At 40.7% G+C, this 21,890-nt stretch overlaps 1 protein-coding gene across 2 annotated transcripts; it reads right to left on the reverse strand.

The window, feature by feature from the left end:
• Positions 1 to 39: 39 nt before the first annotated feature.
• Positions 40 to 20,422, reverse strand: bcl2l13 (BCL2 like 13). 2 transcript variants are annotated; one of them, XM_034141477.1, is made up of 7 exons: positions 20,251 to 20,422; positions 18,974 to 19,166; positions 16,130 to 16,216; positions 15,558 to 15,714; positions 13,960 to 14,032; positions 13,731 to 13,859; positions 40 to 2,830 (listed from the first exon to the last, which is right to left on the reverse strand). In XM_034141477.1, exons 2-7 carry the CDS (start codon positions 19,101 to 19,103, stop codon positions 1,871 to 1,873), a joined length of 1,536 nt encoding a protein of 511 aa, XP_033997368.1. In that variant the 5' UTR covers positions 19,104 to 19,166; positions 20,251 to 20,422; the 3' UTR covers positions 40 to 1,870. The 2 variants fall into 2 exon arrangements, with proteins under 2 accessions (XP_033997368.1, XP_033997369.1); XM_034141478.1 differs by lacking the exon at positions 20,251 to 20,422 and adding an exon at positions 19,581 to 19,729.
• Between the last annotated feature and the right edge of the window lie 1,468 nt (positions 20,423 to 21,890).

A 21,890-nucleotide genomic window follows, 5' to 3' on the forward strand; every position in this document is an offset into this window, starting at 1 on the left:
AAACGTTTAATCAACACAGCATTCAATCCAAACAACATATAGGTTTTCAAATGTTTTGTTTTATTATTTTCATATCCGTGTATTGCAGGAAACTGAAGGTACAAAGTGTTGGACATCCATCTTGCTCTGCACTTTAACAGTTTCCTTCAGTCCATCAGTATTACTAAGGTTACCACTGACTGACTTACAGGGATACATCCTTTCATAGAAGATGGTATCTGTTGTGCACCATGTTTTTGCAGCCTTTTAAAAGCTCTCAGTGATACAACTTACCATAATATCCCCAAAATCATGTGATACTGCACAACTCAATGACACAAGTTCTCAAAGTGCAAGATAACTCATTGACTCTACACAGACTATGGGGGAGGGGTCCGGGGACATTCCCCTCTAACAGTTCACATTTTGTTTAAAAACTCTCCTTAGCTGGTTATTATGGCAAAAACATCTTGTAACACAAGAGGTTGAATTTGACTTCCAAAACAAATCTTTATCACAGCATTCTTTATGCAAATATAAAACCATACAAAGACTGCTGGTTAGAGTGTTGTTGAAGGACCCCCTTGTTTTAATACCTCATTTTCTACACAGGGAGGGTGTGGGAATGGTACATTCCCAACAGGGCAAACAGTCACTGGTACAGATGCAATTGTGAATAAAAGTTGTGGCATAAGCGAGTTACATCATGAGCAGTAATAGTAAAGAACACAGGACTAAAAGGGGTCGGAGAAAGTAAAGAAGGAAAAAAAAACTGCAGAGAAAATGTAGTTTTTTTGTCTAAGGAAGTGTGGTAGCCCATTCAGCAAATTCAATCATGAAATCGATTTAAATGATTGGATGACGGAATCTATGTACTACAGTAGCTGACATTTTCTTTTTTAGCGAATGCTAACAGAATGAGGTGCAGTTCACACGAGGACTGGGGTATCTTTAGAAAGTACTAGATGACCCCTTACTGTAGAAATACAATAAGAACTAAGATTACTTGCTGTTTTCAAGTTTTTTTTGGATCTTCACAGTATATTCAAATTTGCATACGAATGATGGCAAAAGAATGACGGCGGAACATGCAACAGGCTGGATGCATCAGTTCCATACGTTCATCAATTCTAGGGCAAAAATGTTTAATGTTTGAATACACACAAATTAAAACATGCTGTGAAGTCATACAAATACGTTATGCAGAATGTAAAGAGGAAAAATAGTTGTAACCTAATGCGCCTGTTCTGTGTGTGAAACTGACACATAAAATCAAATAACTGGTTTCCTCCATAGGTCATACATTTGTTATGTGTGAATGAGAGAAAGAATCAGAATCACAGACAATGGGGGGAGATATTAGTAAGTGCTGTTTTGTTGCATAGAAAGGGAGAAAGCCGGAAAACCTTTAGTCCCACAGAAAAACAGGAAATGTTTGTGGTTTCATCAAGGAAGCGTTGTCAGTGGATTTTCAGTAGGTACACTGACTCAAGTGGTTCCAAAGAAAGAGCCACAGACTAAACAGAAACAGAAACTAGCAGAAGAGGGATCAAATTTCACAAACTTTCCAATCTGTGGCTATAAAAGGCTGGAGAATTTCAACACACAGTTGGAAGATAACCAAAAAGGAATAAAGAGAGAAAAAAGAAATAGGAGAACAGTGGAGTGCATTGTGTCCTCCTGCTGTGTTTGTGGAGCAGGACTCCCAGTAGTACGGTTGCAGATGAGATGTTTTCTTTTGTTGCTGGGGGTCATTTTCACAGATCTTAAACCTTCAAAAAAAACGCATTTAATACATCCAACACACTTGGCGAGAAGAGTCCCACCATGTGTGTACTAATACATTTATTTTTCCTTATCTTGTAATTTCATTCTCCTCCCCTGAGATGTGCTACTTCCTCCTGTAGCTGATGAAGCTGTAGGCCACGGCAGCAGCGAGCACCAGCGCAGCGCCGCCGTACAGCAGCGGCGAGAGCTCTGCTTCTGGCTCTGCTTTGGGCTCCGGCTGCTCTGGGGTTTCTACAGGGGCCACTGCATCCTCCAGGACCAGGGGCTCAGCGACGGGCTCAGCGACGGGCTCAGCGACGGGCTCCGGCTCTGCTTCGTGCTCCGCTTGTGCTAACGGGGTTTCCTTGGCTGGAGATGGGGGGGCCACCTCAGCAGGCACTGGGGCAGCTTCTGGTTCTGGCTCAGGTTCTGGTTCAGGAACAGATAAAGGTGCTTCTGGCTCAGAGGGAGGGGGAGCTTCAGTGACAGGGGGAGGCAGCTCAGGTTCTAAGGAGATGATGGAAGGCTCTGCGGACAAACTTGCAGGTGTCTCTATGACAACCGGCTCCTCTAATGAGAGCAGAGAGGCTGGGGCCCCGGAGTCACTGTCGGCCGACTCTGTGACGGGGGGGGTCTGGCCCCTGAACTCCTCCCGGAGCTCGGCCATGTCGCTCTCCGTGCCCAGGATGCTCATCATGCTCTCGTCTATCGCTGCCACGTCCCCGCCTTCCTCCAGCAGCTCGGCGTCCTCGCGCTCCACGTGGACAATGTCCGAGTTCGACGAGTTGTTCTCGCTGCGCTCCTCGGCCAGAGCCGCCGCGCCCTCGTTGCTGTCCAGGCTCTTCACGTCTTCGGGGTCCATGGCGCTGACCTGTGCCCAGGACTCGTGGCCGGCCAGAGACGCGGGTAAGCTTTCCGTCTGCCACGAGCTCTGCCCGCTGCTGATCTCTCCGGTGCAGAGCAGCGAGGAGGGGGGGCTCAGATGGTCAGGGTGCTGGTCCCCGGAGAGGATGTAAATGTCGTTGCTGTCTTCAGCGATGATCACACCTCGCTCGTCCTCTGACTCGAGGCTGAATACTTCACCCTGGGATAGACAGAGACAGAGAGGATGTCAACATCATATTTTTTTTAAGAATTTTGAGTAATAGATGGAAAAGTTAAATGTGATAATCTGTATAATGCAACATGGCAGAGGATTTTTTCACCATGATGCTACTTTAGAATCATAAACTAAGTCAAACTAATGTCACTTTTCAACTGACACTGCTTTATAGCTTAAATTGCCCTTGTATGCCACCTAGTGGATTGCAGATATGTATCAGCAATACATCTGGAGCCCTCTGTAAAGCTCTCCCATTATATAACATCCATAATCATATGATCATTTGGGAATGATTGACTAACACAGAGGTCGACTTACTGAAGCAAAATATATTAAAGGAATCAAACGGTAGAAGTAAATACAGGTTTGACTTTGAAGGTCAAAAACTGTTTTTATCAAGTCAGAATATTACCTAAAGAATATTGTAGCATGAGAGTGACCGTACCAGACATATCTTTCCACTTTGCTGAGTGTGCAGGGACGTGATGCAGAATTTACAGTATGTAGGCCAGCGAGTGTTTACAATGAGAGCAGGATGCACGCTCACTGGAGGGCATATGTGTGAAAACGCTGAGTGAATAAAGAAGACGTGGTGTGAATGGCAGTTTGCTACACTCGATTGTATCCTCTCATTGTCCAGCAACACCGCCCACACACAGCCCTGCGAGGCCAGGTTTAAACCGGTCCTCATTTTGGACTTGGGAACGTTAACATCTCTCTTCTTACATCACAAAAGGGCAGCCCATGTTATGTCAGAACAATCTGATAAAACGCACTGCACACAAATCATGACTTTATTTTTAATCCAGCTATCCTACTTAATGCTACACCAACAAGGCTAAGAGTCATGCTAGCAGCTTTGTGAGGATGTACTCTAGCCCAGCAGTACTTTGAGCTAAATGCTAACTTCAGCATGCTAACATGCTCAAAGTGACATTGAAAACATGCTAGTGTTAAGCAGCTATAATATTTAGCATGCTAACATTTGCTTTTCTAAACACAAACGATAGCTACTGTAAAGCTTAAGGGAATACCATTAGTTTAACTTATGTATTTGGTCAAAAAAACAGTATTGGACGCAATAAATCATTGATCTGATGATGGCACGGCATAAAAGGTTATCACCAAAAGGTTAGTTTATCTTATGAACGAATTTCACAAATATCCTTCCAATATTTGTTAAATACTTTAATAAAAGGAATTGAAGGGGATCATTAAAGTCTGTAGGATTCATCCTCTGGGGAACATCTCAACATAGTTTCATGGCAATCTATCCAATACCAATTAGAAATACAAATTGGCACAGACAACAAAAAAATCAATAATCTGGTTTAACAGGAAAGAAACTGGGTTGAAACTACATTTTGGATCGGTCGTAAGCAAGCTTCTCTGTTGCATGTCACATGTCACATAAGGTGTGACTTGAATGGTCAAGATTCAAACAGAGGAGGGCGTAAAGGCGTGTGTGGGTGCAGCAGACAGAAAGGTTCTGACAGCAGAGAAGGCAACAATGTCTCACCTGAGAACGTGAGGGGGTTATTATGTTCCTGTCCCAATCTGCATGTGATTCACACAACGTTTAACTTCCAAGACAGCACACAGTATGCAAACCATTATTGACCTATGCCAGTGGTTCTCAAACTTTTTCTGTCATTTGAACAAGCCCCACCTGTTCCTCATCGCTCCAATAAAATGGTGGGCCAAGCTTAAAATTGTCAAATGTATCGTTCTATAACAGGGGTCTCCAACCTTTTTTAGGATGAGAGCTACTTTCAAAAAATAAAACAAGTCGTGAGCTACTTTTACTCCTCTTTTTGGTTTTTTGCAGTGTATATATTTAGCACATTTTAACATTATGATATGCTTACCTTTAACCTTTGTGTGCTGTTTGGGTCTGTGGGACCAGTTTTCAGTGTTTACTAAAATAAAATGTATTCAATTTAATTATTTTAACCTGCTTTATTTGGGGGTGGACCTCACATCCTCTAGGGGGGTCCGGGGGCATGCACCCCCGTGAAGATTTTTTGCATCAATCTGGTGCACGTTGAGCACAAAATGAATTTATGGATACAGCTCTTTAGAATATGATCACAACCAATAACAAATCATTCAAACTTGTTTATTCTTATCTTATGTTACCTAGTTAGCATTCTTTCTTTTTATTTATGCATATTTGACTAATCACTCCCCTTTTAAACCGTTTTTTTTTTTTACTGTCCTATAGTACACATTGGAATGATTTCTTACTTTATTTTTTACAACTAGGCTATAGTGGACCTATCATGCTATATTTGAATAATATATATTGTAGGGCCATACCTATATAAAACATGCCTGTGAAGTTTTTTTTTCAAAATACCAAACAGATCATGCATTTTAGCCATGCCTCATTTCGCTCTATTTGCTCTTTCCAGCCCTGTTTTTGCAAGGGCTGATTGTGTGAGAAGTCTTCTTCGCTGCTTGTGTGGCAGACTACAGCGCCACTTACAGGCCTGGCATATGTACTACAGCGTCTCCAGCGCTTTCGAGCGGCAATGGCCGTGGCCCAACCCCCCATTCCCCTGATAGGTGGAGAGTTGCCCATATAGGCGGAGCTCCCTGTTTCTGACGTCAGAACAATTTCAAATCTGGATCAATCTGTATCAGCTCCGTTGCAGCCCCGTTTTTAGAGATTTGGGTATGGAGGAAAAGAGAGAGGGTTGTGTTTTCTGACACTTGGTGAGTTCCCTGACACACCGGGGACACATATTCATGTATAAAAGACGTACAAAAGTGCATTTTGCATGATAGGTCTCCTTTAAATAGATAAAGGTGTGCTCTTTCTAGCTCTCTCTCTCTGTGTCTCGCTCGCTCACAGAGGCTGTGTGCTCCTCCGTGGCGATGATGGCTTGATAAATTATATAATAATAAACATAGGCTATTTGTAAAGTGGGGGGACACAAACGGGATTTCGAAAAGTGTCACGGTTAAACTCCTTATGAAGTGGTTTTTTCATTGAATCGTTTATTTGAATCGGGACAGTGCACATTAATGAACATTTTAAACAAAATAATGCTTTCAAATGTAAATGAGCCGGATTTGAGCTTTGAGCTCATTTCCATCCGTAGTCTCGTCACATACAACATTTATGAAATGTGAGGTGGTGAGGTGCCGCTCCACATTGCTTTTCTTCCCGACTGCAACGCTGTTGTGTGTGTGTGTGAGAGAGCGTTTCACATGTGTGTATGAAAGATTTTTACATATGTCTGTAAATGATTTTGGTTTCAGTTGTGTGTGTGTGAGCAGGCTTGGATTGGCCATCAGGAGATTCAGGACTTTTCCCGGTGGGCCGCTGGCTCTGGCATTGGTGGGCCGTGGACTTTCACAGCGCCGCTGCGCCGGTAGCGCTGTGAAAGTCCACTACCGCCTGCGAGGACCCAGGTTCGATTCCGGCCTGAGGTCCAAAAAATGTATTTAAAAAAATTAAATAATAATAATAATAATCTCCCGTTCATTGCGTCCATTCGCGACCCACCTATCACATCTCTGCGCCCCACACTTTAAAAAACGCTGACCTATGCAGAGATGATTTTTAAAGGACATGGTCAGGCTGTGAAGGTTACTTTCCTTACAAGGACACTGGGCCAATGCAAAGGCAGCTGCATCCAGGGAGGCAGGGTAGAGATTAAATCTATCAGCACTCCACCGTTATCCAACATTTGCTTCCTCCATAAGCTGATTTGCATGTGGGAGAGCGAGAGTGTTGCACAAAAGCTTCACTCTCAGGTTACAGCCATCAGCCGGACAGAACAGGACAGGGATGCCATGTGGTATCAAATCCACAGCTAAACGTCACTGGTGGTATTCAGGAAGACTTACTCACCAATCCTTCTCCTGTATTTATGGTCCTAAATTTCTGTCATGAATCAGTGATATAATACTTAAACTGACATTAACCCCTTAAATCAGGTTAGAATTGAGTAACACAATGAAAATAATATCGTCAGTAAAAAATACAACAATATCGTCAGTAAAAAATACAACAGTTTCCCAACCTATGTATATATACAGTCCCAACCCGTAGAGCACAAGCACAAACGATAAACCATTTCTTACTTCAAGTTTTATGCAGTTAGGTTCTGATCTTCGTTAAAAATGTATGTGAAAGACAATCCAAGTTCCTTAACAACAAATACTCCTGAAAACCACTTTAAAAATCAGCGTAAATAATTTAGAAAAGCATAAATACCGAAAAAGATGCACCTGATGAGACAATCCACTGTCTTGATTTAATGCTCCACGTTGCTATGTTGAAGCGGACTGAAACTTGGAAACACACTTAAGGTGTGATACTGTTGATAGGTGTGTTTCACACATCTCCACCCACGCCTCAAGGAAAACACAAGCTATATAAAACAAGTTCACATTCCTGCTGGGTACAGCCTACCTGTCCCTGCTTTACCCTTTTGTTCTTGCTCATCTGCCCGAAAGATCATTTAAAACTGAAGCTTTCTTGGAAAACACAGATGTTTGGAAAGGAAACCAACTGCCTTTTTGCGACACACTTACGAGTGCTTGCTACATTGCCAAGTGACTGCCACATACCGTCAACATGCAGCATCCACTTGCAAATCCAAACATTAGATGTTACAAAAGGCACACTTCCATACAAAATTCGAAACCACAAGACGGCAAACGTTTTTAACAGATTTTTTATGATAATGCAAACCATTGCGTTTCTAGTTTGGGTTAATTTTCATGAAAAGTTCCCAGGCTTACACATGCTCTTCAAATTTACAAGGATTATGTCATGTCTTAACGGACAAGAGCTGTGAGAGGTCACACAGCAGCCGACTGAGAGGGACTGCTCATCAGCATCTCATTGTTCATTTAATGTCACCCAGAAAGGCTATGCAGGCTATGGCCAGTCCCATTTGACCCTGAGCCAATGTCACTATTTCATCCACAAATAAAAATGCTACTAACACAGTATTTATTAAAATGATCTTCTTTCAACAATAGCTTTTGACTCCACAATGGTTAAGCAAATACTTTTTTCTTTTGTTAAGGCATAAATATTCGTATTGCAGATAGGACACATCTACAAAAAACTATCAACAATGTAAATATGAATAGGATTACAAAAATACAAACACTGAGTTTCTTTTTTACAGATTTTTTTTTTTTTAAAGCAGGCTAGATTTGCTGTTTGCATATCATGTTAGGGAGCTACATAGCTTTTCAAAGTCACTCATGTAGAGCTATTCACCTTAATCAAGGAAACCGATTACTTTATTTATTTGTAATCACAATGCGCAATAAAATCCTCCATCCTTATTCTAAGCAACACACAATGTCAGCTTGTGTTGGATACAAAAGAGAACTTTAGGACAGAATGATTTTATTGCATCTTTGCAACAGCCATGGGCAAACTGCTGTTATGTGTAGCCACACTGTCTGCATCAGTAAATATTGGTTTTTGCCGCGTCATCATTAGTGTTGTGGCAGCAGTGAGACTGATGGATATACGGAGGGACGGAGAGGATGGATGGGTGCCCTGTTTGAGCGCTGGCCGTCGGCCATGACGCTGCTGCTGTACAAGTTATTAAGAGAGCTACAAGTGGGCCAGTCCCTGGTGAGGATGTTTTTGAAAGGATTATTATGAGAGTTATTTTTGGGGGCTTCCTCAGTGTGCTCAGGCACTCACAGTGATGCACATACCCCACCTCAGAGCTGGCGAGAGGGTGGTTACATAACATGGGGGAGCACTAGTGTGGCTGCACAGTGACGTGCCCTTAAAGCACCTTATCTTAAAATCATCATCACCAAAATGCATCTTGCTCAACTAAAACCAACAAAGCCAACACTCAAATTGTTAAAAATGACCTGAATATTACAATAAAGTGTACATAAACTTAAAAAACAAATACATTTTTTCTGAAAACATGACAGAATCCATAACCATATGTGCAGTGAACATAGTTAATGTTTTTTTTTATTATCTATTCCTTAACATTTTGTATTATATTTGACTCCATCGCTATCACTATTGTCTTTTCTTACCTTCGTTGTTTGTGTATTCTGTCTTCTGTTTATGCAAATAGTGAAAATAATTAGATAAATGACTGAAATAAATAAAAGAATCATCACTGCAACTTCCCTGCTTTCAGGCAGCAGCTATTGCCAGAATAACACAGAGGGCCTGTTAACGTTGCTTTATTACCTTTGAAGATATGCTGCTTTGCCTATCAGTTTATGACCAAATATGCAGTAAAAACATGATGTATGACTCCATCATCCCTTTCTCTTTGCTAAGAGGTGAGGTGTAAATGTTGGTGTGCCACTTTTAAACCTCAGGAGTCAAATTACATCACGCTCACAAGGACAGTAATATGAAATGACTGTTGTCCCACCAAGCAGTTTTCAGTGTCAGACTCTGAAGGACAATTGTCTAATTCCTCCGAAAGAAGAGACCACAACAAGGACAGACAGACGGGAGACAAAATCATAGAGACATCCAAGAGAGGACGTTTGGTGTTCAGACACTACAACCACCTAATTCTGCTCTCCAGTTAAAAATGTGTACTGTAACCCCTCTTTTTCACAATGTCCACCATCATCATGTAGGCCATTTTCTTTTTCTCAGCCCCTTCCCCCTTGACCCCCCAATCATGTCCTACTCCCCCTCATCCCTCATCCCCCTCCCCCGGCTGTGCACTGTCTGAGGGCTGCTGGTTTTTTGTTCCTGCCAAATGAAGTGTACACCACATTAGGGTCATAATAATCCTTATTGTATTCTAATGCATCTAACAAAAGGAATTGCAGGAGGCCCCCAGACCTAGCGACTTCACAGGAAAGTGACCCATACTAACATGTGCGTTTAAGACCTGAAAAATGTCGCAAAACGAAATCATGTTCATGCGCTCCATCTTCTGTTCTCTTATACGAAAGTACTTGATGTTCCTTGTTTAGTATCCATTAGCATTTGTTTGTTTTTTTCGCACTACAACTCGACATTTAATGGAATATTGTGCTACAATTTAAAAGAACAAATAAGCCATACGCTTTTTGCATGCATGCATTGTGAAATATAGCAAGATAGGAGAGACATATATAGCGGAAAAGAGTTTGTCACTGCTGCACGGTCACTCTTTCACAAGGACGCATACATCCAGACCAATGAGCTCACTCTGTAGCTGCTTCCTCGTCACCAGTGTAACATCCTACCTCAATGTGGAGTCTCAGAAAGCCTGGGTCAAACAGCGCAGTCCTAGCGATGGAGTGGCGAAACAGAAGTGTGCATGCAGGCGGCTGTCAAACTAATGGAGATTTCACTTTGCTCTCACTATGCCCACCCTCATCTCTCACCCCTCCCTCTTTCCTATTCCCTCCCCTCCCATCGCCACTCTCCTAATGCAATCCCTCTCTCGCTCTCTCCTCCTCTCTCTCCATCCCTGATCCTGCCACCGATCATCCGTTGATCCCCCCTCCTGTGACGTAACAAGAATGGCGCTTTGTTTGGAACCAGAGCATTATTGTTCAAGTTACATTGCACAAAACTGGGCAGAGCATCATCACGGTGAGGTAATGGCGACCGGAGCGGTGGTTAACGCGTCGAGTCACGTGACCCCGTCATCAGTCTGACCTTCATAGGGAGCCATCTGTGACGCAGTGCTCCACTTATTACAACATTGGAAATCCTCTGTACGATTAATCTAAAACATGTTGTAGCTGAAATAGTTGCATGTGTATGATGATATAAAAACATTCCTGCTTTCCATTCATTTGCACGAGTTAACAGCACACTGGAGATACTTTATATGAGGGCCTTCTCACCTGAGGTCATATCACAGACTGTTCAGCACCATGAGCAGAGTTAAATACACCTTCAGAAATATGCACATATTTAATCTCTCCTTATAAGAACAAGCAACATAATATATAATAGAAATACAGTTTTTGGATCTAAACTGTGACTTTAGGTCAATAGATAGATGGTAAAGTTGTGAATAACCACAAAAGGAGAACAGTGACTGCTGGTTTTGTAATTGTTTGTATTACACTAGCAAAATAAATTGTACAGATTAAACTACATATTTTCTTTATGTTGATTACGAGCATACTTTTTACATGTGATGTACATTTTAATCATGTTTGGCAACGTGTAGAGCTGCCCCTTACAGTCAACTAAACGTTAGTCGACCAAAAAAGTCTTAGTTAGTAGTTGGTCATTCATTAAATGATGTCCGGCATTAGGTCTAAAGTGTAGGATCATTGCCAGCGTGTAAAGGATGACTCCAAGATCAAAAATGTGCCTTCCATATCCTCACCATGGTAACATATCTTAGCCTGCTTATATAATAATTCTGACCCGAGAAAAAGATAGATTATAGTTTTAAATTTCATGATGGGGGCTTAAAGCGCTGTGTCGAGAGAATAAATAAGCAAAATGTGAAAACATCAGTGTGTGTCGCTGCTTGTTCCGACACACTGAACATCACCGGCGCCTCTTCTAAGTACATTTACTCAAGTACTCTACTGAGGTAAGTTTGCTGTACGTGAACTTTACTTGAGTATTTTCTTTAAGTGCCACTTTATACTTCCATTCCACCACGATTGGAAGGGAAATAGTTAGTTTTACTTTTCTACTCCATCTATGTTACTACTTTCTTTATAAATTCAGACTTTTTTTTTTAACCTTGTAAAGAACTTTTAAAATAAGATGTTTTGATGTAGATAAAATATCCAAAATACAACACAAACAATGAGTGGGTTGACCATTTGTTTTACTCATTGTTTGATTCATGTGTTCATTCAAAAATATTTTACACTTTCAGCTTTTAAAATGTGAAGATGTTGTCCTTTTCATTTTTAAAATGTATAGTTTTTTTTCCTGCAAGTACTTTTACTTCTAATACTTAAAGTACATGTTCCTGATCATGCTTACATTATACTGATCATCTTACTTAAGTACCATTTAAGTAAGGGATAATGTGCAGCGACGCGGTCATTATGGGTAAAAGAACACCGACAGGCAGATCAGGAGCCCGACGCGAAGCGGAGGGATCTAGATCGGCATGAAGGTGTTCTTTTCCCCATAATGACCAAGTCGCTGCACATTATCCCGCTTATTACATGGCCACATTCTCAACAAAGTAATGATATGACTCCCACTATTAATTGAAATGCTTTTATTGATTTAAAAAATAGTTGTATGTATTGATTTAAATTGACATGCATCCGCTAACAAAAATAGTCCGTTGTTACTGTTTGAACTAACGTAGCAACGGCAGGAACTGCTTCGATAGCGTTTTTGAGGAGCTTTTTGATTACAGATTTGAAAACATCGTGGCTTGCTTTAAAAGTAGCACAATTCATTATGTCAAACCTTGGAAAGTATCTAGATATCCCTGCCCTAATGCAAAAGTAACTGGCAACTGAATATGTGTCGCCGTTTGATGTCTATGTCTGGACCGCTGCGTAAAAAGGAGGGTTTCTGCCCGTTAATTCTCCGCTGTTTCCTTGTCGCTCTTGTCTTGTCAGTTCGAAAAGCAAACTGCATGCAGTTTGCTTTTCAGCCAAACTGTATACAGTTCAATCGACCGGACTTCTTTCTGCAGATTTGAGCGTCCTTAACAACGGTCATAAATCCTTGACAGCGGTCTGTCTGTTCTGGATTAACAACGTGTCACGTGTTCTGAATTGACCAATCAGAATCGAGTATTCAACTAAACCATGTAATAATGCTGTATAATGCAGTACTATTTTTACATTGGAGTATTAGTAATTAACTTAAAGGGGACCTATTATGCAAAATGCACTTCTTGATGTCTTTTATACATAAATATGTGTCCCCGGTGTGTCAGGGAACTCACAAAGTGTCAGAAAACAAAACCCTCTCTTTTCCTCCCTACCCACATCTTAAAAAAAAAAAAAAAAAAGAAAAGGTGGGTGCTAACAAGCAGATCCAGAATTTCCGCTCCTATTACGTCATTGGCGACATCCGGCCGACGTGACACGTCCCAACCTATCGTCTCCGTATACAGTCGCAGCTGTGTATTCAGCAGGATGTCTGCTGGAGGCTTAGAGTAAAGTTGATATATATATATATATATATATATATAATACATATAATGGCACTGTTCTAGCGGTAAACACTTAAGAAAGAACATGTCAAGCTATGTGCTGTATCAGAAACAATGCGCGGCGTGTTTTGGGAGTAATATGCTGTGTGTTTACATTAGCAAGCATGCTAACACTCAGAGCTAACCATGGAGCTAACGCTGTAGGCTACTGGAGAGAATGATGTGTAACGTAATGTCCTTGTGGTAAACCCTGCGAGAGAGAAAGGTTTGAGCTCCATACTGTTTCCAAAATAAAGCTTGAAGTGGTTAGGAGCATAACGTGGCATTTAATCACCGCAGCGTTTAGCTGAGCTTCTCCCGGTAGAAATCTCTCTCTAGCAGGGGAACAATGCGTGACGCTACAAAGGGGCGTGGCTAGCAGCAGACATTCCATTTAAAGCAGAAACAGCCTGTTTGCAACAGGGCTGCAAAAGAGGGGTATGAGCAGTATGAGGCATGGCTACAATGGGGGATCTGTTTGGTATTTTAAGCAAAAAATGTCACAGACATGTTTTGTATAGGTATGGCCCTACAATATATTTTTCCAATATAGCATGATAGGTCCACTTTAAGTAAAGGATCTGAATACTTCATCCACCTCTGTACAGCTAGCTCACTGCTGCCCTCCTCTGGCTAGTTTGAGTTCTGTACATTTAATTATATGTCATATATATATAGTGCAATTATGTTTCCACATAATACAACACTTTCAGGTGCCAAAGTATTAAAAGAAAGGTGACGCATATAATGGTTTTCCTCCATTGTGTTTTAAAACTCACCCATCCCCCCTGCTGCATGATGTAGCCTGCTTCGTCCTCCTCTAAGAAGCGCACCCCCAGCTGTGAGAGAGTTTGCAGTGATTCGCCCTCGCTTTGTAGAGCCTGGAGCAGCACAAAAGGGACGAGCACCTGGGAGAGAGGAGTAGCAGTTTAAGGGAGAGGCCATAAAGAAATCAAAGCTGTAGAGACACAAAGTTAAGAGACATTCGTAAACCTCAGGGGGACTCACCTTGCTCCAGCCTCCCTCTGTGTATGTCGAGAGATCCCGCGTCGCATCTCTAAATCTTTCGTAGTCCAGAGGCCTGAAACACACGCAGATATCATCTCTGGTAAGGAATACATTTAGTGTTGAACACATTTAAATGTACCTAGAATAAAAAGAGTTATTGTTAAGCCATCTAATACTTAAGATCCTAAATTGACTTTATTGTTCACCTTCCAAAAGCTATTGAAAAAAAACCACACCTTCTTCCAGGTTCAAATTGTATTGTTATGTTACTGTATGTTCTATGTCATTTGCATGCGTTTGTCTTGTAACGGGAATGTATGCAATGCTAAAAACATTTGTCATTTGTTAGATGCTTTTATCCAAAGCGACTAACATACAATCAGTTCTGTGGACAATCCCCACAGGAGCAAAGTGTCTTGCCCAAGGACACAACCACATGCTGACTGCAGTGGGACTCGAACTTGCTATCCCCTGATTCCAAGTCCAGCACACTGAGCCAAAGCCTCCCTGTCACTCAAAATAATGCAATTAGATTATTTTCCAAATTGCAAATTAATAGTTGTGCAGAAACGTGCCCAGGACAACCACAGTCTTATGTGTTGGCCCCGCAGCGACTCTACAGAAGCACCAGCAGATTAACTCTCTTGCTCATGTTAACAACTTATCTTCAACTCACTTGGATTCATACAATTTGCAAACGTTTGTTGGGATTTATATCATCTGTATGAAGTTTCAAATAATTGTGAATGTGTTATGTATGAATATGTTAAGCCAATAACATCAAGCAACAACTGTCGGCTTGTAATTGAGTTAATCTCAGTACATTTAGAAATTAATCAAAACCTTTTCAATCAGTTTCATGACATAAAGTTTTTTCCAATCTCTGCTAAAGTTCAAACATTCATTTAAAAAGAAAACTACCTTAAAAGGTGGGGTAGGTAATTTTGGAGAAACCAGCTCGAGTGCGCTAGAATTTGAAAATACACAGCCGGAAAAAATCTGCCACTTCCTTACAGAGCCCCTCCTCCAACACACACAAACGCACACATGACCAATGAGGGCACAAGATAAGTTTGTGCACAGATGGAAGGCTGACAGGCAGGTAGGCCATCCAGTCATTTTAGCCGGGCCGGCTAAAATGATTGGTCGTGCTTTTTACAGTATTACAGCTTCCACAGATGACATTTTTGTATGGATTTTTTGTCAAAGCACTTAAGATATTCATTGCTATCGGGATGTTAAGAGCATTCCATGGAATATAACAAAAAGTGTATCTCGAGCCGGTCTCTCAAACTTACCTACCCCACCTTTAAGCAACAGGTTAAGAATATTGACACTAAGATTCACATTTATCCCACACAATATTAATATAGTGTGAATAAAGTGTAGTGAGGAAAAGAGCAATTATTGGATAAGAAAGTGTCAGTGTAGTTGCTGAACCGACCCAGCAATTCTGTTTCTATATGAAATATATATCTTGGATTAAGTATTTCCGAGCAGTCAAGACAGGCAGTGATCATCTCGGAGCATTGTTCATCTGCACTACTTTTGTATATATTATACAATCCATCATGACAGTCAAAGAGTTGACCACTGACCTTTCGAGGAGTGTGTGTACGGCTGCTGCCAGGTGTGTGTCGAGGTCTACGGCCACCCGGTCTCCCACGGCAGCGAGGCAGTCCTCTACGGAGGTCTCTGGGACGGTCGGGTTAAACACCAGCGATGTGTGCCGGTCGAAGCCTGATGTGGAACAAGCTGCTCCACACAGAGGGGAAGGATGACTCAGATCATTTAAAGAAATGATTCACATTGCAGGAACAAAAAAACGGGTGGTTTGCTCCATAAATTAAATGCACATCAACACATACGCTGATGGTTAGTCTGAAGTCTGGGTTACTAATGTGACTCCAGTTCTCCGAGTAGTAAATGAGTGTCTATCTGTCAATCAAATATCTCACCTCGTCCTTGCTACACATATACAAGGAAGGGTGAGTGACTGACTCACACGAACCGTGGTTATGTAAAGAAACCAAAGTCCTCTCTCCATGCATACATTTCATGTTTTACATTCACAAAGATTGAACTTTGGATTCCACTACACAGGCAGACACACGGTATGAACAAAGAATGGCACAGGGAAAGACAACATGGAGTGTGAGTGTCCACTTACAGGCAGCGATTTCATCTTCCAGTTGTCTCAGCTCTTCTTCATGGCCTTCTGTCAATGTGCTACTCTCGCTGTCAATCAGAGCATCTCCTGAGAGAGAAAGACACATGACATGAACCAAAGGCCACACAGACTCACTATTCCTAAATTCTATACAAGATACAGTATATAGCACTTTAAAAATAATTTAAAACAAACACTAAAAGCCACATACACTTGACTAGAAATATTTCATTCTCTTTTGTGCTTTCTTCTGCAGCTGTATTATATCTGAAATGTTATCAAATCTATCAATCCGAATCAAATACGTGATTTATCCCAGAAGAGATTGGGTTTGTGAAAGTGGCTTCATTTTAGAAAGAAACAAGTAAAATACAAATATTTACATCAAATATATTTCCATTAAGAAAAGTTAAAGAGTTAAAGTAAAAATGTGCAATTCAAATAAAAAATATATATAAAGATATTTACATTAAAGGTAGGGTAGGTAAGTTTGAGAAACCGGCTCGAGATACACTTTTTGTTATATTCCATGGAATGCTCTTAACATCCCGATAGCAATGAAGTGCTTTGACAAAAAATCCATAAAAAAACGTCATCTGTGGAAGCCGTAATACTGTAAAAAGCACGACCAATCATTTTAGCCGGCCCGGCTAAAATAACTGGATGGCCTACCTGCCCGTCAGCCTTCCATCTGTGCACAAACTTATCTCGTGCCCTCATTGGTCATGTGCGCGTTCGTGTGTGTTGGAGGAGGGGCTCTATAAGGAAGTGGCAGATTTTCTCCGGTTGTGTATTTTCAAATTCTAGCGATCTCGAGCCGGTTTCTCAAACTTACCTACCCCACCTTTAACATAAGACATTTAAAGTAAAATAACTGACATTATTGGATTTGATTATAAATGGGATGTATATCTATTTGCTTGACTCATAAGGACAGGTTAATGATGCCTGCACACTTGGCATGACTCTAAACAGTTTGCCAAACACAGCAGTAGTGCATGTATAAGGGGGGGAATAATGTTTGCATGCTTACGTGCAATAATGTACCAATACCGGTGTTCTTGTGTCACATTCATAGATCATATTAAAAAGGAGCAATGAGTTGGATATTCTTTAAAAAACAAGGTAAATACTTTGCTCATACATAAATTACGCCTTTCAATTATCAGCTGTGAAAGAATTTAAAATATTAGGGCGAAAAACCAGGCGGGCAAATCTTGTTTCCAAACTCAAATGAATCTGAGGTCATAACTGAACCTTGTTTAACCAGGGAAAAGAGGCTCACTTTGAATGTTGCGTGTACAAACTGAAACCGATATTCCTACACATTGGGCTTTTAAGTAAATTATTTACATGATTCAGTCTGCACTGCTGGGGGAATGTTGTACCATGTGAGAGGTGAAACCGACACAAAGGCTGCTGCTGTGTGACCATGACTTTAAGTCACGCTAAACACATTCTGAATGTAGCTATTTAGCTTGGGAAAATCCAGCAGTCATTTGATAAAGAAGGGTGACACTGCTGCATTACACACTCAACCCAAAGACATTGGTTCTTTCTACTATCATGGAACTCTTTAAGAACAGCTAAACTGGGGACGAGCAGCCAATAGAGGACGAAACACGATGACCTTGAAGTATCATTCTTAAAAGCTAACTGATGTGTTTTTCACTGTTGAAATGACAAACTGGTGTTTGTTTGTTTTTTAACAGGAAGGAAGAGGACGCTCAGCAGAACGCTTCTCTATTCTCTCTGTGTCCCCTCACCCTATAGGAACGCCCCGAGGGCCACTGTTGGTTTTTCCTGGGCTCGGTGCTGTTTCAGCGTTCAGCCAGACAGCTAACCGGCCAACTATTCTGCTCTGGTTCAATGGCGTGCGAGTTATCCTGCAGTGATTCCACATGACAGGCTGTCAGAAATTGGACCGGGTCAAGCAGAAAGCAGGGATCAGCCACTCATCTGATTTCCTCCGCCCATTCTGAGCACGCACACAACAATAAGGGACCAGAATTAAAGAAAACTTGTTCTTTTTAACATTTGGCGCAACGGTTTTCTTTAACATAACACAACGTTTTTTTGGTTGTGCAGAGGGAATGACATGCATGGCATGAAATGCTAACATTTCTTATATTTCTAGGCGTGATGTTTCTCTTTCTCGAATACATCATATTTGTTTCCTCATTAAAATGTCTCAAAAAGTCTTCACACATTTATAAAATAACTACCAATGTAGTTGGTACTAAATGCGAGACAAAAACATGAAAACTATTTGTTCAAACTCTGTTGTGTGTCATTTGTATGCTAAGCACACATGCTACAAAATGAAAAACAGGCATGCTGCAAGCCTGGGGCACAAACTTGCAATAAAAGTCAAACCAGTCTTTGCATCTCTGGACACCATATTGGAAATGTTGAAGATGAGCTTACAGGGAACCTCACATGACATATACTTGTCTAAAACGCTGGGGACTCCATAACTGTCTTTTTAAAATTACACACAAGTCTCTTACAATGTGTCACAGAAGGCTAAATGGAGCTAGAAAACAGGTGGCAAGCTGCCTACACACCCTGAATATTCTTTTTTGGCCATGTGCACACAACTCTATTTGTGTGCTGTGTGACTGCACAAGTGTGAGGTTTGCCTGAGATATGTGGCGCACACACTGCACAAGTGAAGACACTGTGGAGAGGTCCACAACCTTGGCAGTAGCTACACTTCAGTAATGAGAAGTGTGTCTTTTGGGGACATTGCATTTCTGCATTTTCAGACTGAATCAATACCTTAATCACACTAAACTACTTTAAGAACCAAATTAGCCGCAAATCTAAAGTCTTTCTTCTCACCTTGAACTGTGTTGCGTGCCTGTGATCTATTAACAGGCAGCATTCCCAGATAGTTGAGCACAATGTACTTGGTTTCATAGTGGAAACCCTCAGGCACAGTGGCAGTGATGGAGGCAGAAGAGGTAGCCATTGAACAGACTTGGGTCAGACTCTCAGGCACATACGTTGTTACAGTCAAAGCTCGACGTCTCACCTGAGGGAAAAAGGAGCAAGGAGGAGGATCATTTACTTTTTATTTAGACAATCATGATTGAGGCTGCACAGTGAAATCTGGCACCTATTAATAAAACATGATCAGTGCAGAAAAAACGTCCTGATGACATCTGTTGTTGGATTGTAAAACAGCTGTTAGGTAGATGACTGATTATAAATGTCCTACTAAGTGTATCATAGCATGATAGCACATTATCCTATGCCCTTTGTGCCAGGTGGACATCACTTGCCCATCTGGCAAAGGGGTGATTAAGCTTCAATTGGTCATGTCGTTTTTGCTGCCTGCATAATTGATAACTGATAACACAGAGGACGATTGAACTAAGACATGCCTATCTCACACATGCAGGCTATATAACGTTACTGTACATACATCATGACACAGTCCACTTACATAACACACGTGGTGCACAGTGGGGCGTGAAAAGACCTTCAACAAAAGCCTTTACTGAACAAATGTTTCCAGTCAATGTAAATGGGTCTATTCTATACTGTTACGTTTACTGTGGTTTTCTGGATATTAAACCACCGTTTAAAACCTTACCGACTAAAGAAAGGTTGAGTTTAAACGCTCACATTGTCCTCCAGAGGGGAGGTGACACCATGCGGACCAAATTGTCAAGTTTGACAAATAAAAAAATTACAACTTCCGGATTCAACTGTCAAAATAAAACCTCTTGCTGGCTAATGAGGAGTTATACCAATGTATATGCAAATACAAATATTATAACTTGTTGAATTATTATAACACAACTAAATACTTTACGTTTGTCCATCATGTTTTCAAAGTGACAGCATGGACCCAAAATAATAGCCAAGATATTTGCTCACTTCATGAACCAGCCATTGCTCGTTAAATAATGAACTGTCTAACGTTACCGGACAAATTACATAAGAGTCCGTTACACTTAAAAAAAGCCGGGTTTTCGTTCCTTTTCCCCGAAACACCTCGGCACACACGCAAGCTATAGCTAGCTTGACGTGACACGCTTTATGCGCTATTTTGGTGATGCAAAAAACTTAAATTTAACTTAAATGCAACCAAACTGGAGTCCATTTCTTACCGTCCTTGGCCAAAGGCAAACAGGTGCTGACAAACGACAAGTTGAAGGAATATATGCGACACAGTACCCAGCAGCAGCAGCTGAAGAGGCACAGCACCACTGGCAGCAGCACTAGCACACGGTGTGCTTTGGAGAGAGATACAAGCTAGCGAAAGTACAGCACCAACCTTCCTGTCATACCTTTCAAAATAACACTCTCATTAGTGACGAACGGTCCTACAATTTTTGAAAAAATAACACTGATAAGGTATGGGATTAGTTTTGTTTCATAAAGATAAAGCAACACTTTCTCAGAATCAAGCAAAACTAAGAGTTTAAGAGAAAAATAAACTGAGTCAAGCAAAATACATTTTATTTCAAAGAAAAAAAAAACTATAAGTTGCAAACAAATCATTTGTGTAATCATGTAAACTATAAGTATTTTTTCTTTGTTTTAACAGATCTTTTTGTTTGCAGTTCTCTTTGCTTCTTTCTCAATGATCAGACTTTTGCTCTCATATTAACAGTGTCTGAGGGGACAGCTCGGAGGGGGGGCATGAAGAAAGACCTGCACCATCTTCATCCACGCTGGGCGTTGCTGTTATCACTTGCTCAGTGTCATTTCATTTGACCAAATGTCTTTACATATACATTTAATAGATTTTATTATTATCCACCTTTTATTTAAAACATTCTTTGAGAGTTCATCTTCTGGTTCAAATTTCAATAAATGTAATTTGTATAATCACTCTTTTGTCTTTATTCTACATGAAAATGTTAGAGATTCCATTCAAATCTGTTGATTATTCATATCTTCCTCAGGCTAGGAATAGTATGTCGAGTTTTTAATGCTAAATGTGTATAATTTTCTCACAGGATATAGAATCTTCAGACCAACATAGTAAGATGTGAGCATGGTCCTAATTGTGTAAGTATGCAACCTAGGTCTGGTCTGTTTAATAAAGCAAATCTGCCACTTTTATATTGCAGAATTTGTTAAATTAAAACAGTCTTTAATTGTTTGTCCTAAACATAGCAATATATGCTTTTGAAATGTAACATGTCTTTGAAAAAATAACAGTATACAGTTTGTATTGTGTATCACCTTTAGCTTGAAAATACATAAATGTGTTTTTTTTTTATCTATAAAATAAATAAATAGACAGACAGACACTTTATCAATCCCAAATTGGGAAATTATTTTACAGCAGCAGTGTGTTCAGGTATTAAAATATTTAAAGTTGGAATAAAGTATAAACTACACAACACAAGTATAATGCACAGCAAATTATAAGATAAGTCCGATATTTTCATGAAAACTCCCCAGGAGGCACCAACACAAACGTGGCCGAGTGGACTCCGGAGTTTGCTGCATGAGTTGCACTGTATGATCTGTGGTGTAGTGGGCTGTCACTCAAAAACTGAGTAGCCAATGGGGACGCACCCCTGAAAGGCCCGCCCACCTGGGACGTTTGTGTCTGAATTGAAAACAAATAATGAGGGAGCGCAAACGAGAAGAGCTGCAGCGAGAGCAAAAGTCTGATCATTGAGAAAGAAGCAAAGAGAACTGCAAACAAAAAGATATGTTAAAACAAAGAAAACAGACTTATAGTTTACATGATTACACAAATGATTTGCTTGCAACTTATAGTTTTATTTTT

Source organism: Trematomus bernacchii, unplaced genomic scaffold (genome assembly GCF_902827165.1).
Source record: "Trematomus bernacchii unplaced genomic scaffold, fTreBer1.1, whole genome shotgun sequence".
NCBI classification, from domain to species: Eukaryota; Metazoa; Chordata; class Actinopteri; order Perciformes; family Nototheniidae; genus Trematomus; species Trematomus bernacchii.

What these genes read in the sequence shown, in the direction of transcription:
- bcl2l13 (XM_034141477.1), bottom strand. Translation starts at nt 19,103, where the DNA reads ATGGCTACCTCTTCTGCCTCCATCACTGCCACTGTGCCTGAGGGTTTC. An exon ending in GGCACGCAACACAGTTCAAG is followed by an intron (nt 16,217 to 18,973) that starts GTGAGAAGAAAG and finishes TTTCTCTCTCAG; the next exon opens with GAGATGCTCTGATTGACAGC. An exon ending in GGAAGATGAAATCGCTGCCT is followed by an intron (nt 15,715 to 16,129) that starts GTAAGTGGACAC and finishes TGTGTGGAGCAG; the next exon opens with CTTGTTCCACATCAGGCTTC.